Below are 24,200 nucleotides of genomic sequence, written 5' to 3'. Positions count from 1 at the left end.
GACTTTTATTAAAGGAAATAACTAGCAATTTGGGGTCTTTGTGCCCCATTGTAATTTTCTGAAAAAAATGTGTGATACAGTATCTTACATACCCAAACTCCTCATAAAGAAGGAACATGTCACTCAGTGTAGTGATGTAGCTCATTGACGTCTTTTTGAGTTTTTTTTAATACAGTATAGAGGAATAATGGATACACACACATTTGTAAATAGAGTTGAGTTCATTGTTGGTTTGGCTCCAAACATGAGATTTGTTGATATTAAGAAAAATATGGAAAATTGAGGCATATTTCCAAGTTCAGACCAATATTATCTTTTAGCAATACAGGGGAAGTGATTCATGCTTTTATTTTTTCACATTTGGACTATTGTAACGCCTTGTTTACCTTAGCTCAGCTTTCTGAAGACAACCCATCACACTAGTTTTAGCCTCGATGCACTGGTTACCAATTTCTTCTAGCATCTATGTTAATCTGTTAATTAAATCTTACTCTAGTCATACAAGGCTTTACATAGCAGCACCTCAGCTCTGGAACAGTCTTCCAGTTAGTATTTGATTTGTTGACACTGTTTCTGCTTTTAAATCCTGTCTCAAGACACATTTTTACAGACCTGCCTTTTTATTTTTGTTTATTTAAATGGTTTCACCTGTTTGATCTTTTTGGATAATTCATTTGTTAATTTTTGCATATGATCTTTTAACTGTGTGCTTGTATTTTACTGTTATACAACAAAAATTGTATTATTATCATTATTATTATTATTATCAGTAGTAGTACTAGTAGTAGTAGTACACATACTCAATCCTTCACCAGCAATGGTTGAAATTTGACACAGAAAAAGACTTAAATAAAATATTATATTGAGGTTTGGTGAAGGGTGAGAAGCATACGTGCATATTCACATGACTCTGATGGTGTCGCTGTCACTATGATGTCACTATGATGCTGACTACAGCACACGCACACTCTCACTTATACACAGACACACACAAACACACACTGGTCCTTCCATCCTCTCTGCTTTGCTCTCTGGTGTCAGTCTCTTTTTCCTGTCTCTTCAGCCCCACCCCCACCCCTTTTCTCTCCCTCTATCCCCTCTTTTCTTTCTCCATCTATCCCCCCCTTTTCCCTGTTGACAGAACACGCGGTGTGCTGACTCAACTTGAAACACCACTCTTTGCTTTCCCTTCCTCCCTCTCTGACTTTGTCCCCCTTTCCTCCACAGAGATTAACTCTCTCCCTGCTGACTCAGCTTGACACTGTCTACTTTAAATATACAAAATCTGCCAGCAAGCGTTTAACAGACATTGATGGGGAGGAGAGAATTTGAACAAATATGATATCAGAACGATATTCAAGCCCCGATTTGATAACATGCTGCAGTTTTTTAAAGATTTAATCACAGTACTCATCCAAACGTTAGCTGGGTTTTCTTCTGTTTTATCATCTATTCAGGTAGTTATGCCACATTTCCTCTCCTGATAACTACTATATATGCAGTGCCATAATGCATTAGCACCCCTCTCCCAATGACACACACATGCATGCAAACACACATCACTGGTTTCTCCATTCATTTTGTAAATGTGATACTTTGTGCTTTTCATTTTAAACTCGTTTAATTTCTATTTCACAAGACTTAAAAAGCAGGTGCTTGCATCTACAATACCTGTGTCTATTACTGCATCATTATACAGTAGACTCGTAAAATGCTCTTATTGACTTACAAATAATTCAGCTTGACATTAGATTGTCATTTTTTGTGTGTAGAAGTCTGTCTATCTTTTCCAAACTGTAAAACTGTTGTTCAGTCCAAACTATTGTTCAAATAAATATAAAAATGCCTGAATGTGAAGAGCACAGATTTACAGTTAAACTGGCACACTATTTACAGAGTCTGTTCATGATCTGAATTGAAAAGATGTTGACTTTAAATCCCTCTCAGCTCTTCCTGATGACACATTCTGCCATAGTTGTTTAATAAAAGTGCGAGCTCCCCTGAGCCGTATGTGCTTCCACGCAGAGTGAGTGATCTTGTGCAGAATAAGATCATTTGTCTGTCAAGGTTTTATAAATAACTGCATGATGAGGACACCAGAGAGCTCTTTCAACAGAAAACAGAGACAAAATGTTGCCTCATTAAATGAGAGCCTTGAAATATTCAGTTCTTGCACTACACCTCTTCTTCTTCTTCAAAATAGAGAATAATAGATTTTCATTATCTACAACTTTTACAGATGAACACAAATGAAAAGGTCTCTAAAAAAAGGTATTAATTATTATTATTCTAGAAGTGAGATAGAGGCAGCCAGCAGGCAGATGCAAATGCTGCTCTCAGCTTTTTGAGACCCTGAAGTGTCAGGTTGAAGTGTGAAAGAGAGGTGTTTCATGAGAAATGTTGCATCACTGCTGTCTGACACTCAGCACATGTTTGATTAAAGTAAAGCAGCCGAGCTGTTATATGTGTGAAGTTGAATTTCTCAAAGAAAAATAACAACCTAGAGGACTTCTCAAACTGATGGCGTAATCCTTTCTGCGAGTTTTATAATTACAGATACAGATGCTCTGATTAGCGAAGTTTAAAAGTGATCGAAGATCGAATGAATGCACTCTCATGGTACAACAGCTCTTAGCACTTCATTTTAATTAATAATTAATATAACATCTTGTAAAGTGTCCATGCTTTGAAAATACACACTGCTTTCCAAACTCCATTAACATATTGCTCAATTTAACACACCTGAGTTCCCAGATGACTTTCACAGATACTCCTCCTGAATCATAACATATGACTTTGTATGACTTTATATTTTGGCTGATATTTAACTTTAACAGCAACAACAAGTTACAAGTTATATAGATTAAAGTACGATATGTAATGTTACTGTCCACACAATTTTTATAACCTATGATTTAATGAAATGAGAGTTCTGCTTTATGAAACATGACACTGATTTTTTTTATGTATGTTTAGTGTGGCAATACTGAGGTAAAATAAATGGTTTTCTGCATGTATCATATGATAAGTCGATTTATAGACATGTGATAATTATTGCACAATAATTCAATAACCTTTAATTAGAAGGCCTAGGCAGTGGATTTAAACGCTGGACCTTATGTCTACATTAATAACTTGTGCTGAATAATCTTTACATAAGCATTACTGTATAATCCCTGTTATATTTTTAGCCTTGTGAAATGACACATATCTATCCTCCACCATCCTCTCTGTCTTTTCTCTGTTGACTCAGGCATTACTGTTTACCCAAGTGAAAAAGCGAGAAAAGATGACAAAGATAAGGGACGATAAGAACACAAGGCACAGTGATAAGAAGAGAAAAGGTAACAGAGAGGAGAGAGGAAAGAAGGAGGCTCAATCTCAACATGAAAACAGCAGCACACACACATCAAATCATACCTTCCAATCTCCTGCTGGCATCAGCTGCTCACAGCTATCCTGCAGAGAGAGAAAGAGGGAGAAAACAAGAAGAAAAAAGTTAAAATTGGAAGTGGATAAAGTGAGACACTCACACATATTTCTCAGGTATTAAAGGGTGAATCCACTGTTGGAGATGAGGGCCGCTATAGTCTCACAGAAGAGCTGCACAAGCTGTGCACTGTAGGTCCAAACCACAGACAGGAAAAACCCAGTTTCCCAGAAGCACCTTAGTAGAACTGCACTGTCTTAGTTAGGGTTAGTTTCAATTCAGGAGGTGTATATTATATTTAACAATCATTGCTGCTCAGAATCCCAGAATTTAGCAGCTAAATTGGAGTTTGTGTAGTGTGCTCCAGTGTATCACATTCTAAAAAGACAGTGAAGATTATTTACTGAAGTGCATGTGGGAAACTTGGAAGAAATCAGCAGTAAAAAGTGAGGAAAGATGGTGATTTAATACAGGATGAGAGAGAGAGAGAGCTTAGCAACCAGATTCTCCCCTAAAACACCCCACATCTGTGAACAAGGATGAGCCGGGTCATATGATTGGAGCATTAAAAACAATTGTCATCTGACCACATTGAGTGTGGTGAGGCGAGTCAGAATCCCTGCGAGCAAGTCTGACTCCCTGACTGCCAAAATAGACTGAAAATTTCAGTGACATTGATGTATGACAAGCTGGCATCAGTACATGTGACAGCTGTGCTAACATCAGCTCAAGTGTTACAGTTTTTAAACACTCTGAATTGAATTAAACATCAAACAAAATAGCATTTTGGATACGTTTTTCATGTATTGAAGAAAATTGTATCCTGCAGTGGAGATGCTCACTTTTCAGTTGGATTTTTTAAGGGGAATCTGTTGCTGACTTTTCCTTTAAGAAGAGATGTATTGAAATAAAACAGCTTATTTGAATGTGTACCAATGTGCTGGAAAGTAACAAACGCTTAACAGCAATATGTGCTTCTTTTTTTATTATTATTATTATTACTGGTTTTGTTCTTTTCCAGCACAAGCACATTCTAACCTGTGTTACTTCAGCACATGTCATTTAAGAGCTTATATTCCTGCTCTGCTGCCTCCGTAAAGCTCAAAAGCGGAGCAGGAACATCTGACACATCTGGATTGAGACATGCACACAAGGTTAGACACCAGTTACGCATGCACACGTTAAGGTCTTAGTTTCTGAAGAGATTTCTGAAAGAAAATATGACAGGATTAAAGATGGATATATAAATACAAAGTAAAAAGGAATAGTGGTGGGTTAATGCAGGTGGGAGGGAAAGAGAAAAGAAAGACTTTGTGTGTGTTATTAGCAGTAAAGAAGATTGGAGGGAACAAAGTTAGATCAGGGACACACCTAGAGAGAGAAAGACATCACTAAATCAGGACCTGAAGCTGCCCTATAGAGGAATATGACATTTATAAATAACACCAAATGAGCTGTTAAGTTTTCCAATATGCTGCTGTATCATCACCAGACCAGCAGGAGATGTGAGGGGGGAAGAAATCCAATAAATTGATGTCTCCTCTCAACTGAGATGTGCAACTGAAAGGCACCTCCTGTGGATTTCATGCAAATGGCTCTCGGTTGTATAAGGGAAACAGTTAGCGGTGACAGTACGGTGGTCGGACCAGCAGGTGGCACTCTTCTCTTTCTTATCACTCCCAATCCAGCCGTACAGTGCTCAGAAGGGTGTCCAGAGGCTCAGCTCAGTGAGAAGGGGGAGATTGTCGAGCTAAAATGTGTTTTGTTTGACTGGAGTTTGCTGCGTTTAGAGGATGTGAGGAAGAAATCATTCTCTAGTGGTGTGATCCTCCTTTAGCTGCATAAGCTGATGTTGAGATGTGTTGAATGTGGCTGCAGCACTGCTGTGTTGTAATGTAAGGTGTGTGTTTCTTCCCTGTCTGATCTTGGAGTGTCTGGAGGTTGTTTTTTTTAAATGTAGATTTTGGCCTAGATTTGGGGCTTTTCAAAAAAAAAAGAAACTGGATCAGAATTACTGCAGCGGTAAATTTTATTCATCAGGTCCAGGAGGAGCAGAGGACTCACTTGATTAAGTCTGATTTTAAGAGACGCCCATGAGTGGAGATGTCCAGACTCAGAGGGGAACAAGTTGTCTCGAAACCAGTGCATCTAAAGGCTACAATACTGTAATATTAAGTTCAGCAGAGGTGCTAACAGATGTGGATGACCCTTTATGTTTGGTGTTGCTGTATTTAACTCGAATTCTACTTCTATTGGTTACCACCGACTAGTTGTTATTATATGACTGTATGTGGTCAGTGTGATGGGATATTAGACATGTTGTAGGTCATCAAACTAGTAAGGTTTTTCAACAGCTGCTATTCATAATCTAGTCAGCAGTGGTCAAATACTTCACTGTACTTAAGTATCAATTTAATTACATTTATGCATTATTTTGAAGATCAAATATTTGCATAGAAAACATATCATTTTATAAAATATGACAGCCATAGATTAGCCTATCCAGCTACTGTAGTCTCACAATTATCTCCCACAACATTTAAATGTTGCTTACACGTTAATGTTTCAGTAATAATCAGATTGGATTTGAATTATTTGTTATGATAATGCATCACAGGTATTATTCTGCTGCATAATGACTTCCACTGATACTTTAAATACATTATACTGATAATATTTCTGCACTTTCACTTTGAATGTGTTGCTTTTTCTTGGAGTTATTTATTTAATAAATTAATTGGTATTTTTTACCTGAGCAAATTATGATTTCCTCTCCACTACTTCTTACACCACTTAAACTCACAATGGAACAGTAATATGTTTTTCTACTACACTTTACCTACTTCACAGCTGTAGATAATGAGTGTTTTCTAGGGTAGATACAACTAAAGACACATTCTGCACAAGAACTACTTTTCATATAAATTCATAAACTGCCTAATATATTTCCTATTAATTTTTGCTCCATGATTTAGTTCTTTTTTTAAAGATGAAATGGTCTTGTCATTAGGTTAGATAGGCGGTCCGGTGGTCTGATGTCTCTGGTGTTTCTGGTTGTTCTGGTAGTTACCGGGAGGACCCCGCTGGTCCGACGGCGGGTCTGGCGGAGCCAGTGCCGTGCGATGACATGCCAGCGGTGAGTGGGGCGACTGGGGGGAGGGGGGTTGTTAAGAGGCGCAGGGCTGGCGGGGCTGGCGGTGCAGGCCGGCCCCCCTGACGCCTCCTCTCCTTTTTCCTGCTGTGTTGTGAAACAAGCACAAGGTGGTTACTGGGTAAAGACCAGGAGCAGACACAACAGCAACATACAATAAACATACACATCATTCATTTTCTGATGCAGTGTTTATGGAGGACCCTGAAAAGCTCCTTTCTAAGCCTTTAAATGTCACAAGAAGGCACCTATGTCCTCTCTTTGCTTGGTTTCAATCAATCGTTACCACAAAGGTCAACCTGGCACTTTCCTTTAATTGGAAGAGAGGAACAGGTTGTGGGTGGAGAGGTGGAGGAAAACCACAAGGATCAAGCCGCCAGCTGCAGCTCTACACCTGAAATACACTGCATTCATGTCACATAAGAATTAAGCCTCCAGGCAGAAAATGTTGTAGCTGCTATGATATACTTTCAGGGCCGCAACCAAATATCCTAGAAAGACTGAGGCCATGAGTCCGTATATGAGACTCTGTGTATATCTAACTATCTAAGAAAGCAAATAAACACAGGAAAGCTTTTTGCCAAACTGCTTTAATAAATAAGTCAAATTGAAATATATTGAGTTTTAAAGCCACTGAAACTAATATCGACCATGGCAGAATACAAAGGACATGACCTCAGAATTCTTGGTGGTAGCTACGGCCCCTTTTCTTTGAATACAGTAAAGTCTGATAATACAGTATATATCACACTTGATTTACAGTATTTTTTCATTTTCACATATTTGAAAGAAAAAATCTGAAGCAGGGTCAAGAATTATGTATCTATTGTGAGTAAAATTCCCCAATGGAATGATTATGATGTTCCTGTTTGGACACTGCAGAGTCTAAAAGCACCAATCAGTCTGAAAACTTCCTTCCTGACTTCTTGATGGCTTAAAAGAAAGTTTCCACAAACAAAAACATGAATCTCTCTGAGTTGTAAAACCTCTCTGTAAGGTCTATGCAGAGAATGCAGCATTAGCCCGATATGGCTTGCAGTGAGTCAGACCATTGTTTTACCACTGGTTTGTGCCAAGAGGTAATCACTCAGTAACTGAACTTAAAGGTCACTAACGCACTATTGCACAACACCACGGCAACAGATCCAAAACGAGCTGGAGGAAGAGAGAAAGAGAGAGGCCGGAGATTTAAAAAATCTAGTCTGAGCTGCACTCATAACAATAAAACCAGCGGACTGACGAGTCATGCAAACATGTAACCGGATCGATGAAGGAAGTCGATGGCCTCGATTATTTACGAGCAGCGGTACGTAATAAGCCGACCGAACGTCTATCTGGCTTGGATGAGCGGATCAATAGCTGGATTAGTCATTCTTATTGATGCACGACATTTTAGGCAACTTCTAATAAGCTTCTGAGTCACACAAACCCCGACCTACTGTATCTCCTCCGTCATTTCTGACACCGGCCAAGTGAGTCACGGCCAATGTGTTTAGTCAGTGGCTTCATTCACCACATTCCTCCTGCACAGAGGCTTATCAGGAGTAGGAGAATACTCCACATTTGTTTATCCTTAGTTCAATATGTTGTTTTCGTGCTATTCTAGCCAGTAATGATTTCTTCGTCTGTTTGCTTTCCCGAACGATAAAAACAACATTTGCTTCTCATAATGGGCTGCCATTCATTTTTCTCTTTGAGCTCGACCGTTCTGCTATATTAGCTCGAGCGCTCTTTATCTACTTTTTTTACACTTCCTTCACACGGCTTTCACGAATAATAGCCGACTCGCTTCACTTAGAAATGGTTGTTTGACAGATTTAACTAGAAAATTGGTCTTTTTTTCAGGCGTAAGTCACGATCGGGCATCTCCGTCGCCTCCATTGTTGAGTGGCTCTCAAATGTTCGAGAGCCCCTGATTCAACCCCAACCTGTTGCTGAGGTAATAAACAAGTGGACTGGAATAAGTGGCCTTTATGTAACCACCCACTGCTTCATCTATGCCTGTTGTTTTTGCCTCTCTCTCTCTTTGTCTTCCACCACTCTCTCTCAGCTTAAATGAGCTTTCATCTTTTCATAGTGTTGTTATCAAAGCGTCACGGTTGGATGGAGTTCATTAATTGCCTCCTCTGCTGGTAAACAAGCACATTGTCTAATTATAAGCCATCACAGCTAATGAGTGCGAACATCTCTTTCTTAATACGGCGAGAGCTTCAGAGTGGTTCATCAGAGTGGCACACACACTGATCAAAGTGTAGACACCTTGACAGGACACACACACAGCGAATAAAGCCGACTGACTGACCATGTCTGAGTCCAGCCCTCTCTGCTCCGGCAACAGGGGCTTCTCCTCGGTGAACTGCTGCTCCTTCATCCCCGCCATCCTGGACAGCAACCTGGAATCACCATGGCAATGTACACAAACACACACACACACAGAGACACACACATCTAAGGTTACACTATCATTTCATCATGTGGGATGTCTGTGTTTGACCTTAAAAAAAATACATAATTCATCTGCATTTGCATTGCTCCCGGTGGGTTACGTGAGGATGGAGGTTTGGTTTCGATTAAATGGAATGAAACGGTGACATCCTTCATGGAGTCATTTCACAAATCCACATTGTGAAATGATGGAAGGAATCAGTTGGCTGATTAAACTTCTGAACTAGAATAATCTATAGAGCTGGTAGATGAGGAACGGATTGGAAACGGAGGAGATGGAATCAAGATGGGAATTAGTTTCACTGCACACCTATCCTGATTTATTGGAAGATGCACTTGTTAAAAAAACCACACACACACAGCTACAATAGGACCAGAAATGGGTGAAAACTGACTGAAGACTAAAGGCATTGAACCAGTGTTGCTTCAGATTCAAACTGGAAGTAAACCCTAAACTTTATGGTGATCTGTGGAGTTTTCTTGTAAACAAACACTTTCTGTTTACAGTCAGTGTTTCTCACCAGCATACGTTTTAGGTGATGCCTAAAACACATTTAAAATGGCATTGTTTACATCTAAATTTGCTGTCTAGCAGTCGCTAATAAAAACTATTACTTTATTACTCTATATCGCCACTAGTGGACATAAACTCTACATAGTGCCTTTAATTGTGCTATAATTATTAATGTGTAAAGTGTCATTTTCCTGTTTATTCTAACAACAAGAGTAAAATTATGAAACACTACTACAGCCCGACCTATACTTGATTTTTGGGTCTGATGTGATACCAATATTAGGGAGTAAAAAAATTCTGACATCAATATACCTGTTGATAATCTTACATATACAGAATATATATATAAACAGACATTTATTGCAATGATCCCTCAAATGTGGTTACCAAACAATTAATGGAGGCATGATATTACAGTTACAGTACAGTTTAAGAATAAATGTCATTTTTATAAAATGATAGTAAACGATGCTGTGAATTTAGTATATATTAAACTTGAATTTTAAAAAAAGGAACAAGTATACATAAAATGTAACATATATAATATATCGGCACATATCGGACGGCATAAACACAAATATCGATATATCTGCAATAAGTCATTATCGGTTGAGTTCAAAGTATCTCCAAAAACGCACTTAAGTGATGTTCTAGTTTGAGAGATAAAGACATGCTCCAAATTGGAGTCGACATAGATGCTTACTGACCGAGATCACTCTGTAAAAGTGGAGCTCGGAAGTTCACAGTCTAGTGTCCCAACAGACAACAAGAACACTGAGGCTGTATTAAGGTCTAATTAAACTGGCCTTTTGTGTTTGGGGACACAGACACACACCATGCACATACACACACACACACACACATACATACAATCATAAACAGACACAACAAACAAACATAACACACGCAAAGAGTGAGGTCAGTACAATAAAGCCACTCAGTGTCCACCAACACAGGAACACTGAAGCGCACCACACACACACACACACACACACACACTAACCAGCTAATTTAGCTTCTATTGACACTTCATCACCTCCCTGAGGTAGTGCTGGCCTCAATGCTTCATGTTGCTGTTGCCTTTATGTTGTCCGTCAAGCTCTCTATATACAGTTTACAATGATAATCTCAGTGAAATGTTTACTGCTCGAAATTCAAAGTAAGTTTTTAATCAATGGGTCCTTGATTTCATACAAAAACGGGCTTCTCACTTCTAGCCAGCAACCATTGATTTTGCCAGCAGGAGATGACAGCTGTTTGTTGTAAGACTTTATTAGCTCAAATCAGCCAGCTAATTAACATTAGCTCTGTGTTTGTGAGTTGGCTGAAAATGTAATACTATAGCTCAGTTAGGCCCGACCCTGACTGTGTTGGTGCCATAGGTGAGATTTTTGATTGGAGCTCCATACCCCTGTCACGATAAGTACTTTTGTTGGACGATATATTGTCTCAGAAATAATTGTGATAAACAATATTATTGTTATTTGAAGACCGTTTTATACCACTGATATAATGCAAATTTCCCCATTGTGTGAGTCTCTACTCAGGACGTACACAGTGAGAAATGGAAAAAAGAAAAGAAAAAAGCAAGTGGGAAGTCAAGTAGAATTTGGTGGCAAGTCCTGAGGTAGCCTGAACAAAACTTGATTGCAACATCAATTAGCATGGCAACTTTTCAATCAAAAAATGCAATGTGAACAGTAATTGAGGTGACATTTTAATACATTTCAGCAGGAATGAATTATTTAAATTGAATGATTACAAATTGAGCCCTCTTCAAAGACAGCACAACGTTATCACTCCAGCCTGGTGTTCGTCCGGAGTTGGTGAAAGTCTTTTGCAGAGCCTCGGGTTACTAATTTAAATACATGGAATTCTAGTTTGTTGGTTCTTTCTTTCTCTCTTTCAATTTTCTTTTTCTTGTTTTGCAGACACTATTATTGTCCAGAGAAAATACACAGAATTCAAACTTCTCTACTGGAACTACTGTTTACTGATAAAGTAGTTCCCAATGGTGACTGTTGACAGTGAGGTCTGTGGTCTGTCTGGATCAGGGACACTGGACATTGCTTATAGCAACACAAACAACATTCCATTCACTTCCACTTTATCAGGGCGGCAGCAAACGGCAAATATTCCAAACCCTGACAAACATAACCAAATCTACCTCCATGTATGATTTTTTTCAATATTGATTTGTCTTTCTAACCCGAAAGGGCTTGCAACACCTTCACTGTGGTTATCAACACCAACCCAGCTCTCTGCCTCCTCTTTTCTGCCTCGTATTTCCATTTTCTCCCTCCAACCTCATTTGTCCTCTTCTACTTTCTCTCTTCTCTCTCTCTGGCAGTTGTTCAGCGCAATCTGTGTTTTTATCCGACACCCTTTAAGAGACAAAGCCCAGATGCCACTTACAGTCACTCCCTGCAGCTGATGAAGTGTGTGCATTTGTGTGTGACCCTGGAGTGTCAGAGCCAATGCTTACAAGGGGAAATCCGCCTTAAGAAATTATACAGCGCATCGTTCCAGCACTGATTTCTTAAAGTAAATCCCCACCTGTCAAAGATATAATATATGACTAATCGGTGCCGCTGGCAACAAGACACAAGGTGACTTTGTGAACAGAGATGGAGCTGGACACAATTTCTCCAAAATCAGCTGCATTTCATAACAGTGCTAACAGCTCTAAAATAGACAATGCACTCAAATCACCCTGAGCCACTTGTTCAAGCATCCACATGCTAATAAAACATCCAAAGTTATTAAATCAGCTGCGGTACGGTACATTTTTAATATAATATGGATTTAACAACATCATCTTATTCTAGTGCTGCAAGGATTGGTGAATTAATCGATTAGACAAGCACAAGTTTTGATAACTTTATCAGGCAGAAATGCAATAGATACAGTTAGTTCCATCTTCTACAATGTGAGGAATTGCTGCTTTTCCCTGTTTTCAATCATTGTAAATTAAATATGTTCAGGACAGAACAAAACATGTCATTTGTAATGGGCATCTTTTACAGTTTTGTTTGCCATTTTATTACTAAAAGATGACCCTAACCCTAATCCTATTAATCACACAAGTGAACCCTAACCCTGCTTTGTGCCCCTGGTAAACAGTACACTACTTGGCCCCCCTGGTACACCATATACTACTTTTTTCTAACCCCAACCGTAACTTAACTCTAACCTATAGTTATGTTTATGCCATCTTGTGTTGTAGGAAAGTGATGCAGTTTAGATGATGTCAAGATAAAGTGACTTGACAAGATGTAGTTGGTTGGCTGGATAGCTTGCTATAAGAATGGACATGCTATGGGACACTACGGTTCAATCACTTCCCACTTCTAACCATGAGTGTTACATTTCCAACCACGACATAGGATATTTTTATAAATCTGTCACATTGTGGTGTTTACTGTTGCCACAACGATAAACACTAACAAAGTATAAACCATTTTTCAAGTGATCATGATATTTTCCTAACCCTAACCAAGTGGTTTTTGTGCCTAACATATTTTGACCACATCCCTGTCATAACATAAAATATAATTGTTATATTAAAAGTAATTTGAAACTGTTTTGGAAAGCAGAATATTACAGTCTACAGGTGATTTATAAACACTAAAAAAAAGGCAGTCAAACCTTCAGAAAAGATGTAATGTTTTGTTTTTCTGTCTTTTTCACCTTGCCTCCCCCTCTCTCCCTCCTGCCGTGACAAGTTTAATAAATGGGTGAATGTGACCTTTCTAAGGCCACTGGAATGGAACCATGAGGAGTATTAATATGACAGCCGAGACCAAACAACACCACCTCTCTTCCTCTTGATCGTCACTTTACAGCTGTCTGTCTGCTGTTTTTCTCTGTCATCACCTTTATATGCACTTCACTCCTCTCCAAAAATAATAAGTCACTGACGTGTTTAAATCCGTCATACATTTTCCTGTTCTGTATTTCTGAATGACATTACTCTGTGGTGATGATGGGTTTTACATTTGCCGTACTGAGCATCATGTCTGGAATCCTTGCGAACCAGTTTGGTGGACCAAAAAATATTTACTCTAGCAAGGAAGACATTTTTTTAACATTCATACAAAACAACTAATCACATCACAGTCACCATACCTGAACAGACAAACACATGCAAACTTAATCCACAGATAATCCAAAGAAAATTAATATTACATTACCGCCCACACTGTCGAAATAGCACAGAAATGAGCACAGAACATCACAGATGCAAAAACAATAGAGAAAGGATCTCAAGGATTACATCCTTATTTAAAGGGTTAGTTCACTACACCCACCAACTGTCTCACTATGTGGAAGGAGGTTTGCATCAACCCAGACTAAAACTCTGTAGAAAGAAAATAGTTCTTACATGAAACTGCTCACAATAAGGTCTGTGGATTATCTTGAGTAACTAGGTCATGATTTTGGGACAGAGACATTGCTGTTTTTCAAATGTATTTTTTTGGTGTTTTGAGCACCATAAGATGAATACCATCCAGTTCCATTGTTTTCAAGGGATGGCAGATATCTATATAGCCAATATTGCCAAAACTCAGCAACTCACACCAAAATGATCTAGATGAATAATAGCACTACTAATAATAGTAATAATAGTACTACTGATAAGAGCGAATATATATCCCTTAAACCTCCAATAATCCCTGCTTTGTTTTGTTTTTGTTTTTTTCCGTCTTTGGCTCTCTTATGTAACTGCTTCCAGCGTTCTATCATTTTGCCTCCGGAACCATCTGTGTACATCAGACAGAATTTTATGTACATTTGCATTGCTTTGAAAATGTTTTCTCCGCCAAAGGCTTTTTTGTTTATTAACTATCAGCACTAAACACTGGCTCTACACAGTACAAACAAACTGAAATATATCTATACAACACTACACACTAACAGTAGCATACTTCTCACTTATTAAACCACAAACTACAGCAATAATGGATATATATGACTATGTATAGTAACAGTAAGTGAACATGCCTAAAATATTACTTAGGCCAAACTACATAAGTGTAATAAGCAAGTTTTAAAGGACCAGTGTGTAAGATTTAGTGGCATCTAGTGGTGAGGTTGTAGATTACAACCTAATAAATACCCCCCCCCCCCCCCCCCCCCCCCCCAAGGGTATAGGAGACAGTGGCTGTGAAACTCACTAGAGCCAGTGTTCGGTTTGTCTGTTCTGGGCTACTGTAGAATCATGGGGGCGCTAAATTAACGAAAACAATTCTTAATTTCATGTAATTATACAATAAATAAAACATACTTTTTTCAATTATATAACAGATCAGACTATCATTGCTGATGCATTAATTTGTAAATAGCATTTACTAGTGTAATTGTTTGAGGTAGTAAGTTTAACAATTTTATATACTGGATAGTTTAATCTATAAGAATACATGTACTTTATGAACTGAGCATATGTCTTTACATGTTAGTTTTGATTATGTTTATACATTTAAATTTAGTGTATCAGTAATATATTTCTTAATGTCAGAGTAAAAGAGTGAAGTGGCATGAAGCTGAACTCAAGTACTGTTCTACTTGAGTGATGTACTTATTTACATTCCACCACTGAGGACTGAACAGCCAGGTGACAATTCAGGCTCTCCTCAACTCTTATTTCTTTTTTTGTCTGTGTTTTTCAAATTCATCACCACTGTTTGACAGTTGTTTCTTTTTTTCTTATTTCAAAGCACTCTCTTTTTCTATCTTCTAGTGTCTCATCCCTTTCTTCCCACTCCAGCATATGACTCTCTAACCTCCTCTGTCACTTCCATTCTGTCGCTCTCATTCCGCTTTCTGTTTCATCTCATCATCCCATCTCTCTTACCCCGGCTCGTTCCTCTCTTTCTCACCATATCTACTCAGTCTGACATGCTTATGTAAGGCAGCTGGTTGTGAAATCAATTACCATTGCATTACATCGGCTATATTTGGCCTAATGACGCCACTGCTGCCGGTGGAAAGATACCAGTGTTGTCCTTTTCAGATTCAATGCTTTGACGTGTGTGCAACTTCACATCTATGATGGCCTTCTTTTTGGTCTTTTAATTAAAAAAAATGTTGATAATACATTTCAGAACTCACAAGTGAGTCTTGTGTGTCTCCTGTAAGTGTATGGGTGTGAATTTGATGGCTTTTAATTTTGGTTGATCTGTTGCTCACTTGGTCTGCTAAACACTTTGATCTGTAGCAAGAAGTCTCACCAATTACTGTTCAGGTTGTCATGACATTTGGTGAAAAGTATTCACAGTACTCAGAGGATGATTCAGAATCATTTTAGTGCTTCTTTGCACATTTTGTTCAGCACCACCATCAAGTCAAAATTTCCACTTATTTGGTCCCTAAGCGGCTATATTGAAAACTTTGGCCGGATAGAGTTTGCTGTAGTTGTGGTTCTCAAGTGCCACCATCAGGCAACAGGTTTAATTCTACCCAAAATATGTCAAAATCAATGGGCAGATTGCTACGTGTAGTCACTGTGTAGTCTTTGCATTTTTTGACTTCCACCTTCAGGATAAACCTTTTTATTGATGCTAAGAGTAACACTTTAAGAATAGTAAAATTCTCAGTATTGCTGTTGGTTCCATTTAAACATTTTAGTTATGCAGCATATAATGGTAAAAAAACAAAAGGTGTTTTTTTAATAGGTTGTGTTTGTACAAGTCTGTACATTTTGTATCTGCATATAATGGGGAAAATCTGATAAGGTGAATATTTTATACAATGCATACAGTTTTGTATATTTTGTCGTTAATGATAGGTTCATATTTGTCATGTGCATCTTAAAACAACACTCACATATCCATCACTTCACTTTAATTGTCCCTCCTATCTATAGAGGTAATCAAATCAAGTGGGGGGGGTTTCTCCTAAAGTCACAGTCTTTTAGAAAAATTACTCTTTTTGTTACTATCCCTCCATCACAGCCTAGTACAGAAATACTGTATGGGGAAACACACAATGACAGTATTTTTGTACCAATTCTTTAATGCATAGTTCTTCCTATGCACAGTATTAAAGTGTTGTAGGAGCAGTGTGTTTAGATAGTTCAGACTTTGTGTTTGGACAGAAAGCAAAGAAAATTGTCTCCTCACATCAGACATGCAAATTTGACTTCTGGATCGTTTGTGTTTATTCACCCCAGACAGTCAATAGCTGGAAGCTAGCTAACAATGGATGCATCTCTTTGAAAATGTGTGCATGTGTGCATGTGTCATAGACACCGATGTGTGACAAAAATGTGATGTCACACATTGGTTTGCATTGGAGCCAGTCTGAAGTTCAAAGTTATGTTTGGAGCCAGGACCTTTAAATAAGGAGTGTAGAATGTTGACTTTTACACTCTGGGTCACTTATCCTGCTACTTCATTTTCATCAGCTAAATTGTGCTTACAGGGCAGGTATCATAATCAAGTAACATTAAAGCCTGTGATACAGTGCTTGGTTTGTGTTCAGTTCAGCCTCTGACAGAACTCAGAACTCACCAGAGACCCTATTTCTTTTTGTTATTTCCCTCTCTCTCTTTATTCCTCTCATCTCTGTATGTGTATGAAACAGATTCATAAAGCTTGGGATACACCTTTTATTTCTCAAATTGAAACATTTCCAACTGGTGTGGATGCTTGTTTCTGTCAATTTTCACCACCGCAGACAAATTTGTGTCTAAGCGTTTCTCTTTGTTGTTGAATTTGTAGACAATAAGCACTACTTCATTACACATTTTGCCTAAACACACAGTCAAAAGGAGGACAATTTTAAGTAGGTGTATTTTGATAAATTGACTACATACTACCACATCTATATATCTAATCTTATCTAGCTTATCTATCTAAATTTAAAAAAAATCAAAACTAAATTTGACACAAAAACAATAATAAAAAAATGATGTCCTCTGCCTTCACAGCTGGTTGATGCAATGGTTGTGTAAACTTCAGATCTAACCCAGATTCACACAAGTCAGCTTCAGAAGCTACAATTGGAGAAGAAAACCTTTGGACTTTAGTACTTTTCTTGGCTTAAAGTGGACTTCGGTAGAATACTTTATCCGTAACTGCTGATGTTTTGTAAGATAACACAAAGACAAAAATGCACATTGGGAAAGGTCAAGTTACCACGCAGTTTTCTTTACATTATCCTAGACAGCAAGTGTGTTTTCATATATGTAGATGATTTTATATGTTGTATACATTCATATATTTTGTTTTTTGGACATATCACTGTGTCTTTCCACACCATGGATCCTTTATGTTTGGTGTCATCTCCTTAAGCGGTGTTGTGCATTTGACACTGCCAGTAAAAAAGACACTGAGTTAAACATTGAGGTCTGTGTTCATTACAGTCCACTTTCCACAGTGTAGGGCCTAACTTCAAAGCCTCCCTTCATCCCTCAACTAACTGCGGTCATGTAGCCAAAGTGTCAGTGGGTGAGAAGTTATGTACCAGCCTGTTTTCTGTCCTCGCTCTCACAAAGAAGAGTTGCCAAAAAAACAGCTTTTCTTTCAAACCAAAGAGGTTTTTTTCCTCTAGTTTGAGGAGAAAATGGCCCTCTTTTACAGCAGTTTAATGAGGAGAACAAATTGAACCTGTCCTCTTTTCTTTTTTCTCCCTCCTTCGCTTCTTTTTTTGCCTTTCTTTTTAGTTCTGCTCAGACAGGGTTGCTATGACAACCCAGCTTAGTCCCATCGGGTCTGCCGCACCTTCTACTGGCTGCTTTTTTATTTTCCCACCATCTCATAAGACCATCCTGTCAATTTACACATCTCCTTTGTTATCATGTTGCTTTCATTTGTTTCTTACTGTCAGCTTTGTAACAAATCACATTTATTTCTTTAGACTTTACTTTTCATTTCATACTGTGTTATTCATAAAGCATCAAAAGCAGAGCTGATACCATTGTATGAACACTATCTTTACATTATATAACTCATAGATATGTCATTATTGCTGTACCCTTTCCATTTACCTGTTTTGAATTACACATAATACCCTCTTTTTTCTCCATTCATAACAACAACTTGCCAAATTACACATCTCGCACAGTAACCTTTTCTTGTTTTCTTCCTCCTCCTCAGGTTTATACAGGCTTATAAGACCCTGTTCCTATTGTCTTGGATTTTTTGTCTGTGCTGCTCAGATACAGACAGATTAAAGGCGGCCACATTATCGTCTTTTTACAATGATCCGAGCAGAGGCAGGGATCCCAACCTCCAAAACAACTTGTGATCATCTACAGGCTCACGTTTGAGTGGAGAACATGTCATCAATCTCTATGAGCTGACACCAAATCAAAAAAACTACTGAAATTAAACCTGCTGATGCAAGTAATGATCATGTTTTCCAGTTGTTTTTTTTCCTGGTTATCATAACTCACTGTGAGTGTGTGATTAGCAGCAATTTTAAAGAATGAGTCTAATCTAGCATTCAAAGATGGTGCTATTTTTAACTTTGACCAAAATTAACTGTTGACAGCCTATAACAAAGAGATCTGTGGATGTTTTTTTTGGAGCCAATGGTGCATTTTTAACACACACACACACACACACACACACACACACACACACATACACACACACACACACACACACACACACACACACACACACACACACGTTCGCTCGTCAAGCTGCCAAACTGTCAAATATATAAGCATAATACGATCACATGGCTATCAAATTTGGAGATATTAATACGACAATAAAAAACATATTAATCAGGGGCTAACCATTATATGCAGTGGTGCAACATATCGTCAATGTACCATGGACTGTAAATATTGGTGGAAATATAGTAAATATTAAGATTTAAATGTACTAAAATGAATAAAGAATAAACATTGGTAGCAGGCATGTAAAGAAGTAGGTTATATAGGATATTTTATGTACTGTATGTATGTTATATGTATTGCATGTTGTTAAATAATAAACATACACTTACCAGGAATGAAAATGTACACTTTCTTTTTTTAATTAGTAAAATCTATTACAACATTCAAAAACTCATATTTCAAATAGAAGTAAAGAATACCTGGTGTGCAATGAGATTTAAAGTTCTACAACAGTTGTGCTGGAGTATCTGAACTCTTTAGACCAGTACTAAAGTAGTTTACAATGAAGCTGGAAGTAGTTTGAAATAATTATTTTAAAGCTGCATTAATTGATTTTGTGGCCACCTGGGGGCAGAAAATCTCATTCAAACACAATATTGACAAATAGCATCATCACATGACTGACGTATTAGCAAACAGTGACCTAATTACATCAGAGATGGAGCAACATTAACATTCAGCTGTAATCATGTTTCTGACCACCAATTACAATGATTAGCCTGCTATTTCCTCTCCTTTTAGCTCTGTGTTCAATTTGTCGGTCTAGTGCACAGCAGGTTTATCACAAGTTTTCCTGCCTGCTGTTGCTGCTGGAGACGGGGCTGATGAGAGTGGACTTGTTGGCTAAAAGAGGCTAAAATTCACCATAGCGAAGGGTCCTAATTTTTATATGAAAATATTGATTAGTCCAGATTTAAATTTGTTTTAAATTTACTGTCTAAAAAATACAACTATTCCCTTTTCTAAAATCCCAAATATTATTTTTCTCAGGGTAAAAGACCTCTGAAATAGCAATAAAACACCATTTCATGTGCATGTATCTGTATATTGCATATGTCTCTGCTACACAACTCTACTAGACGACACCAATTTTTGTGTTATGTACACATGGGTGCACTGTGAAAGAAATTCAGGCCTGCACTTATCTACTGAGACCAGGCTGGGACCGGGTGTTACTTTAAGAGGATGCAGGGACAGTAAAAAGGTTCACAGTGAAGCTTCCTGTCAGACAGAAAATCAATTGCACAGCCATGTGGAGGGGAAACATCTGATCTAATGTACAATCACAGAATCAATACCTGGAAACTGGTACAGCAGAAAGCGAGAGAGGCAGAGAGGAAGAGAGAAAATATGTGACAGAAAACAAGACAGGTTCAGAGTGGTTTGTCTAACATAGAAAAATGTGGAAACTGCCGTCATAAAAGTACTGAAGCTGAAACTTTGGTAGGGGGACACAAGTGTCACATTGAATGTACTTCTTCCCTTTCATTTTTATAGTCTGCTCAACATACTAGAAAAGCTGTACAGTCAATGACTCCAACATGTTGAGTAAAACTGCTGAGGCTCACCAATGTCTCCTGCCTCTCCTCCAGTTCTGTCAGGCTACAAGGTTACCGACTCTGCTCAAGTGTATTAATTAGACATATGGCTGCCACACTTCAAAGAGGATAACAGCCCTCTAAAGGATATGGATACTCTATCTCTCCCTCCCACTCCTCCATACACACCATGCGGGTGGTAATATTTAGAGAAAAAAAATGCCCTAATATGCCGTCGTAGCTTTGAAACTAGTCTTCGAAAATGACTAGCTTTTTATAAACATAAGAAAACATCGGCGTTGAAACAATGTGGTTACACTAACAGCATATCCTCATGAGTAAGCTAGCTAGCTTTCAAGAGTAAGTAAGCAAGATGGGAGTTTTTAGCTAGCTAGCTGCTTACCTTATGTCCTCAAATAAAAAATGGTAGTCATTTAAAAGCCAGTCCAAAAGAAAGGCAATGGAAAAAACAAGTGTGGATAAACTCCTGGTGTGTGTTATAGTCTGCATGTCAGTTAAGCATAAATAGTGTAATGTAACTCCAGTTCTATGAGAAGATATTTAGCCCACTAGCCAAAAGTTACAGAGAGGGGAGGGTAATGGAGAAGATGTAATAATACGGGGACGACAGTGTATTTTTTAATAATAGTAATGACAGCAACACTACATGAGCATTGGTAACCATGGTAACAAGGGTAACTTGGCTAAAGAATGCATGCATGTTGGAGTAAATGGATTATAAGTGATGTTTAAAATACTGAAATACAAGAAAATATACTTCTGAAATAAGAAATTCAAACAAAGACATGCCCCACTCTGCAGTTCAGTTAAAAAAATGCCCCGGCCACTGTTTGAGGAAATGCAGTAGTTAGTAGTATGAAGTAGGGTTAATCAACATTAGCATGCTAACGCAAAAACTAAGATTATAACTACCTTATAAAAGAAAAAGAAGAATGGTTAACTAGGGAAGGCACACATTCATTTGCAAAATATACATTTTTAATTTAATTAATTTTACAGACTGTATGTAAAGCAACAATTGTTAAAGCTGCTTAAACACTTCCAGACAATAGTAATGTAGCCTATATTCCTTCAGCTATTGAATGAGACACTAATAATTCTCTTTTTGTTTAAAACAAATTCTGGTTTATATCAAAACCACATAAAGAATGTGTAAAAATCTACCTGTATTACAGTGAAGTTAAAACTAAACAGACTATATATAATCTATATAAATAAGTAACAGCAGTCTTCATTTCATTTATCTGCCATCATGTTTCCTTTTAGCTGATTTGATGTCTTTCGGCTGGTGTTACTGAATTAAGTGGATGTGATTCCTGGAGGAACTTCTCCAGTCAAGCAGAGCAGAGGTGTTAATAACTGACTGACCTGTTGGTCTGTGGGCAAAGTTGGAGTGCACAAACACATAAAATGAACCGATACACATCCTACAGATATGCGTGTTCTTACACCCCATCACAAGAACAGAAGTAGCCTACTACAATCAGGGCACTACTTACAAATATCTTTTAAATCACAGTGAGTAATCCAGCTCTTTCCAACATTTGAAATGAAACTCTAAATTATTTATAGCTGCTGAATGTCTGGAGGAGTCTTCTGTGGCTTAGCAGCCAGAGCAGGGAGATCAATGTCGAAGTGGAGAATTAAATATTAAATATCAGCTATCAGCTCCAGACCCTCAGCAGCACTTTCTCTTATGGCAGAAAAAGCTTCCTTGTCAGTACTGTCAGATGAAAGCTCTTTAAAAAGTGTTACACACCACACCCAAAAAGTCAGCATTACAGGCTGTAAGAAAAGCAGCCTTACTTTTGGATTGAATGCCATGTATTTCAGCCTTCATGCTATGAGCTTTGCAAGACTATTCAGGTAAAACAAAAGGGACACAGGGAGTGATTTAACTCACTGTTGTAATCTCACACTTTTGACAACACACTCACTCAGAGCTCTATTTTCGCCTTAGCCCTCAGTGGTGGCGTCAAAGTCGGGGGCATAAGACGGTGACTCCCCCTAAAAGGTCTGAGGCTCTGCTGTGAGCTGGACTCATTACAGCAGTCACAGTGCAAGGGTAAAGCTAATGTTAGTTTCTAGCAGTTAAGATGTGCAGAGGACACAGCAACAAGACTCTTTAATCTCCACTTTTCCTCTGAGGTCTGGGCAGGTTTCACAAAGACAAATGTAATGTTAAAGCTTTTTAATGCTACCTGGAATTCAATTGTAGACCCATTTAACATCTGGTATTAGGAAACTAGACTGTTCCCTTTTCTGATTGAATATATATAGAGAAAGCTGAAATACTATAAGTTAGCTGCAAACAAACAAGCTTTTAATCATAGCAGATGAGAAAAAAGAGCACTCCACCTATTTAGCATCTCACTCCTAGCCCTGTCAGATTTTTTTGTTTAGTTTTTAGTCTTCAAACTCAACCGACGCTGACTCAAGTGACATCACTTGAGGCGATGATAAATGACTTCAGATTTACAACAGCTGCCTCTGGGGACTGAGCAAGGCTGATCAATTAAATATTGTAATTAAATAATTGTATTGTGCTGACATAATTGTATTGTGCTATTATTTTACCAAATTATTCAACTTTAACTTTTTTGTCCATACCATGTTGGACACGAAATGCAGAAAAGAGGTGAAAATAAGGGTGGATTTTTAGCTTTTTATGTATGAAGTGTTATCTGATGAAGTATTTAAATGTGACACACAATTAATTGCACTCAACATTAGTTTGATTCGTAATTTTGCAAACATTTTCCATCCAGTAATATAGTTTGATATTGGGAAGATATCCTAATTAATATTGTGATATTGATTCCAGCTATCTAGCCCAGCTCAAGTTGTTTTATAGCATAGCAATTTAAGAGGGCACAAAAAAAAATCATTATATGATGATAATTTAGATACAGAGTTGTATATTTGGACACTTTATAATAACCTACATTATCTACAACCTGCATGCCAAGAATTATTTTATACATAACTGTTACTCAAACCTGCTCTGATATCCTGCTCTATATCCTTAAACATGCTTGCAGGAATGATGGAGTGTGTTGGCTCGTGAAGAGCTGGCACTTCCTGAGATGTGAGCAGTGATTAAGGTGAAGCCTGTCCATGTCTGGGTTTGCATACAGTTATTTGCCTCATTAATTCCATCCTAAGTGGGACTGTGGACAAGAGGCCAGTGCTACTCTGTTGGTCATTTTCACAGTATTTTAATCAATCAAGGCTGAGCACATCTGTTCTTTTAAATCATCACCTTATTTAACACACACACACACACACACACACAGATAAGTGTTCATAAATAGCCCCAGCCTCCGCAAATTTGAATGCAGTGTGTGAAGTTTAATAAAACAGCTTTAATACTGAAAAACTGCACAACCCTGTGTACTACCAGAATAAAGGCTGAGAAGACACTTGCAGTCCCCTATAGCTGTTATCTCCTTCATTCTGTAAATTCAGAC

The 24,200-nt window shown here is 38.0% G+C and overlaps 1 protein-coding gene across 3 annotated transcripts in view; it reads right to left on the bottom strand.

Annotated features, from left to right (window-relative positions):
• ndrg4 (NDRG family member 4) overlaps positions 1-24,200 on the bottom strand; it is a 43,578-nt gene that overhangs the window by 13,025 nt on the left and 6,353 nt on the right. For 2 of the 3 annotated variants that reach the window (XM_053320059.1, XM_053320060.1), the window contains exons 2-4: positions 8,884-8,974; positions 6,501-6,650; positions 3,421-3,459 (exon numbers count right to left, since the gene is read on the bottom strand). In XM_053320059.1, coding sequence (XP_053176034.1) covers positions 3,421-3,459; positions 6,501-6,650; positions 8,884-8,974 — 280 coding nt within the window. Of the gene's footprint in view, positions 1-3,420; positions 3,460-6,500; positions 6,669-8,883; positions 8,975-24,200 lie in introns of those variants that run through there. The other variant, XM_053320061.1, reaches the window with a different exon arrangement.

Source organism: Scomber japonicus, chromosome 5, assembly GCF_027409825.1.
Source record: "Scomber japonicus isolate fScoJap1 chromosome 5, fScoJap1.pri, whole genome shotgun sequence".
In the NCBI taxonomy this organism is placed as follows: Eukaryota; Metazoa; Chordata; class Actinopteri; order Scombriformes; family Scombridae; genus Scomber; species Scomber japonicus.
The sequence above is the reverse complement of the archived record's forward strand: the minus strand, read 5'-3'. Positions and strand labels throughout refer to the sequence as shown.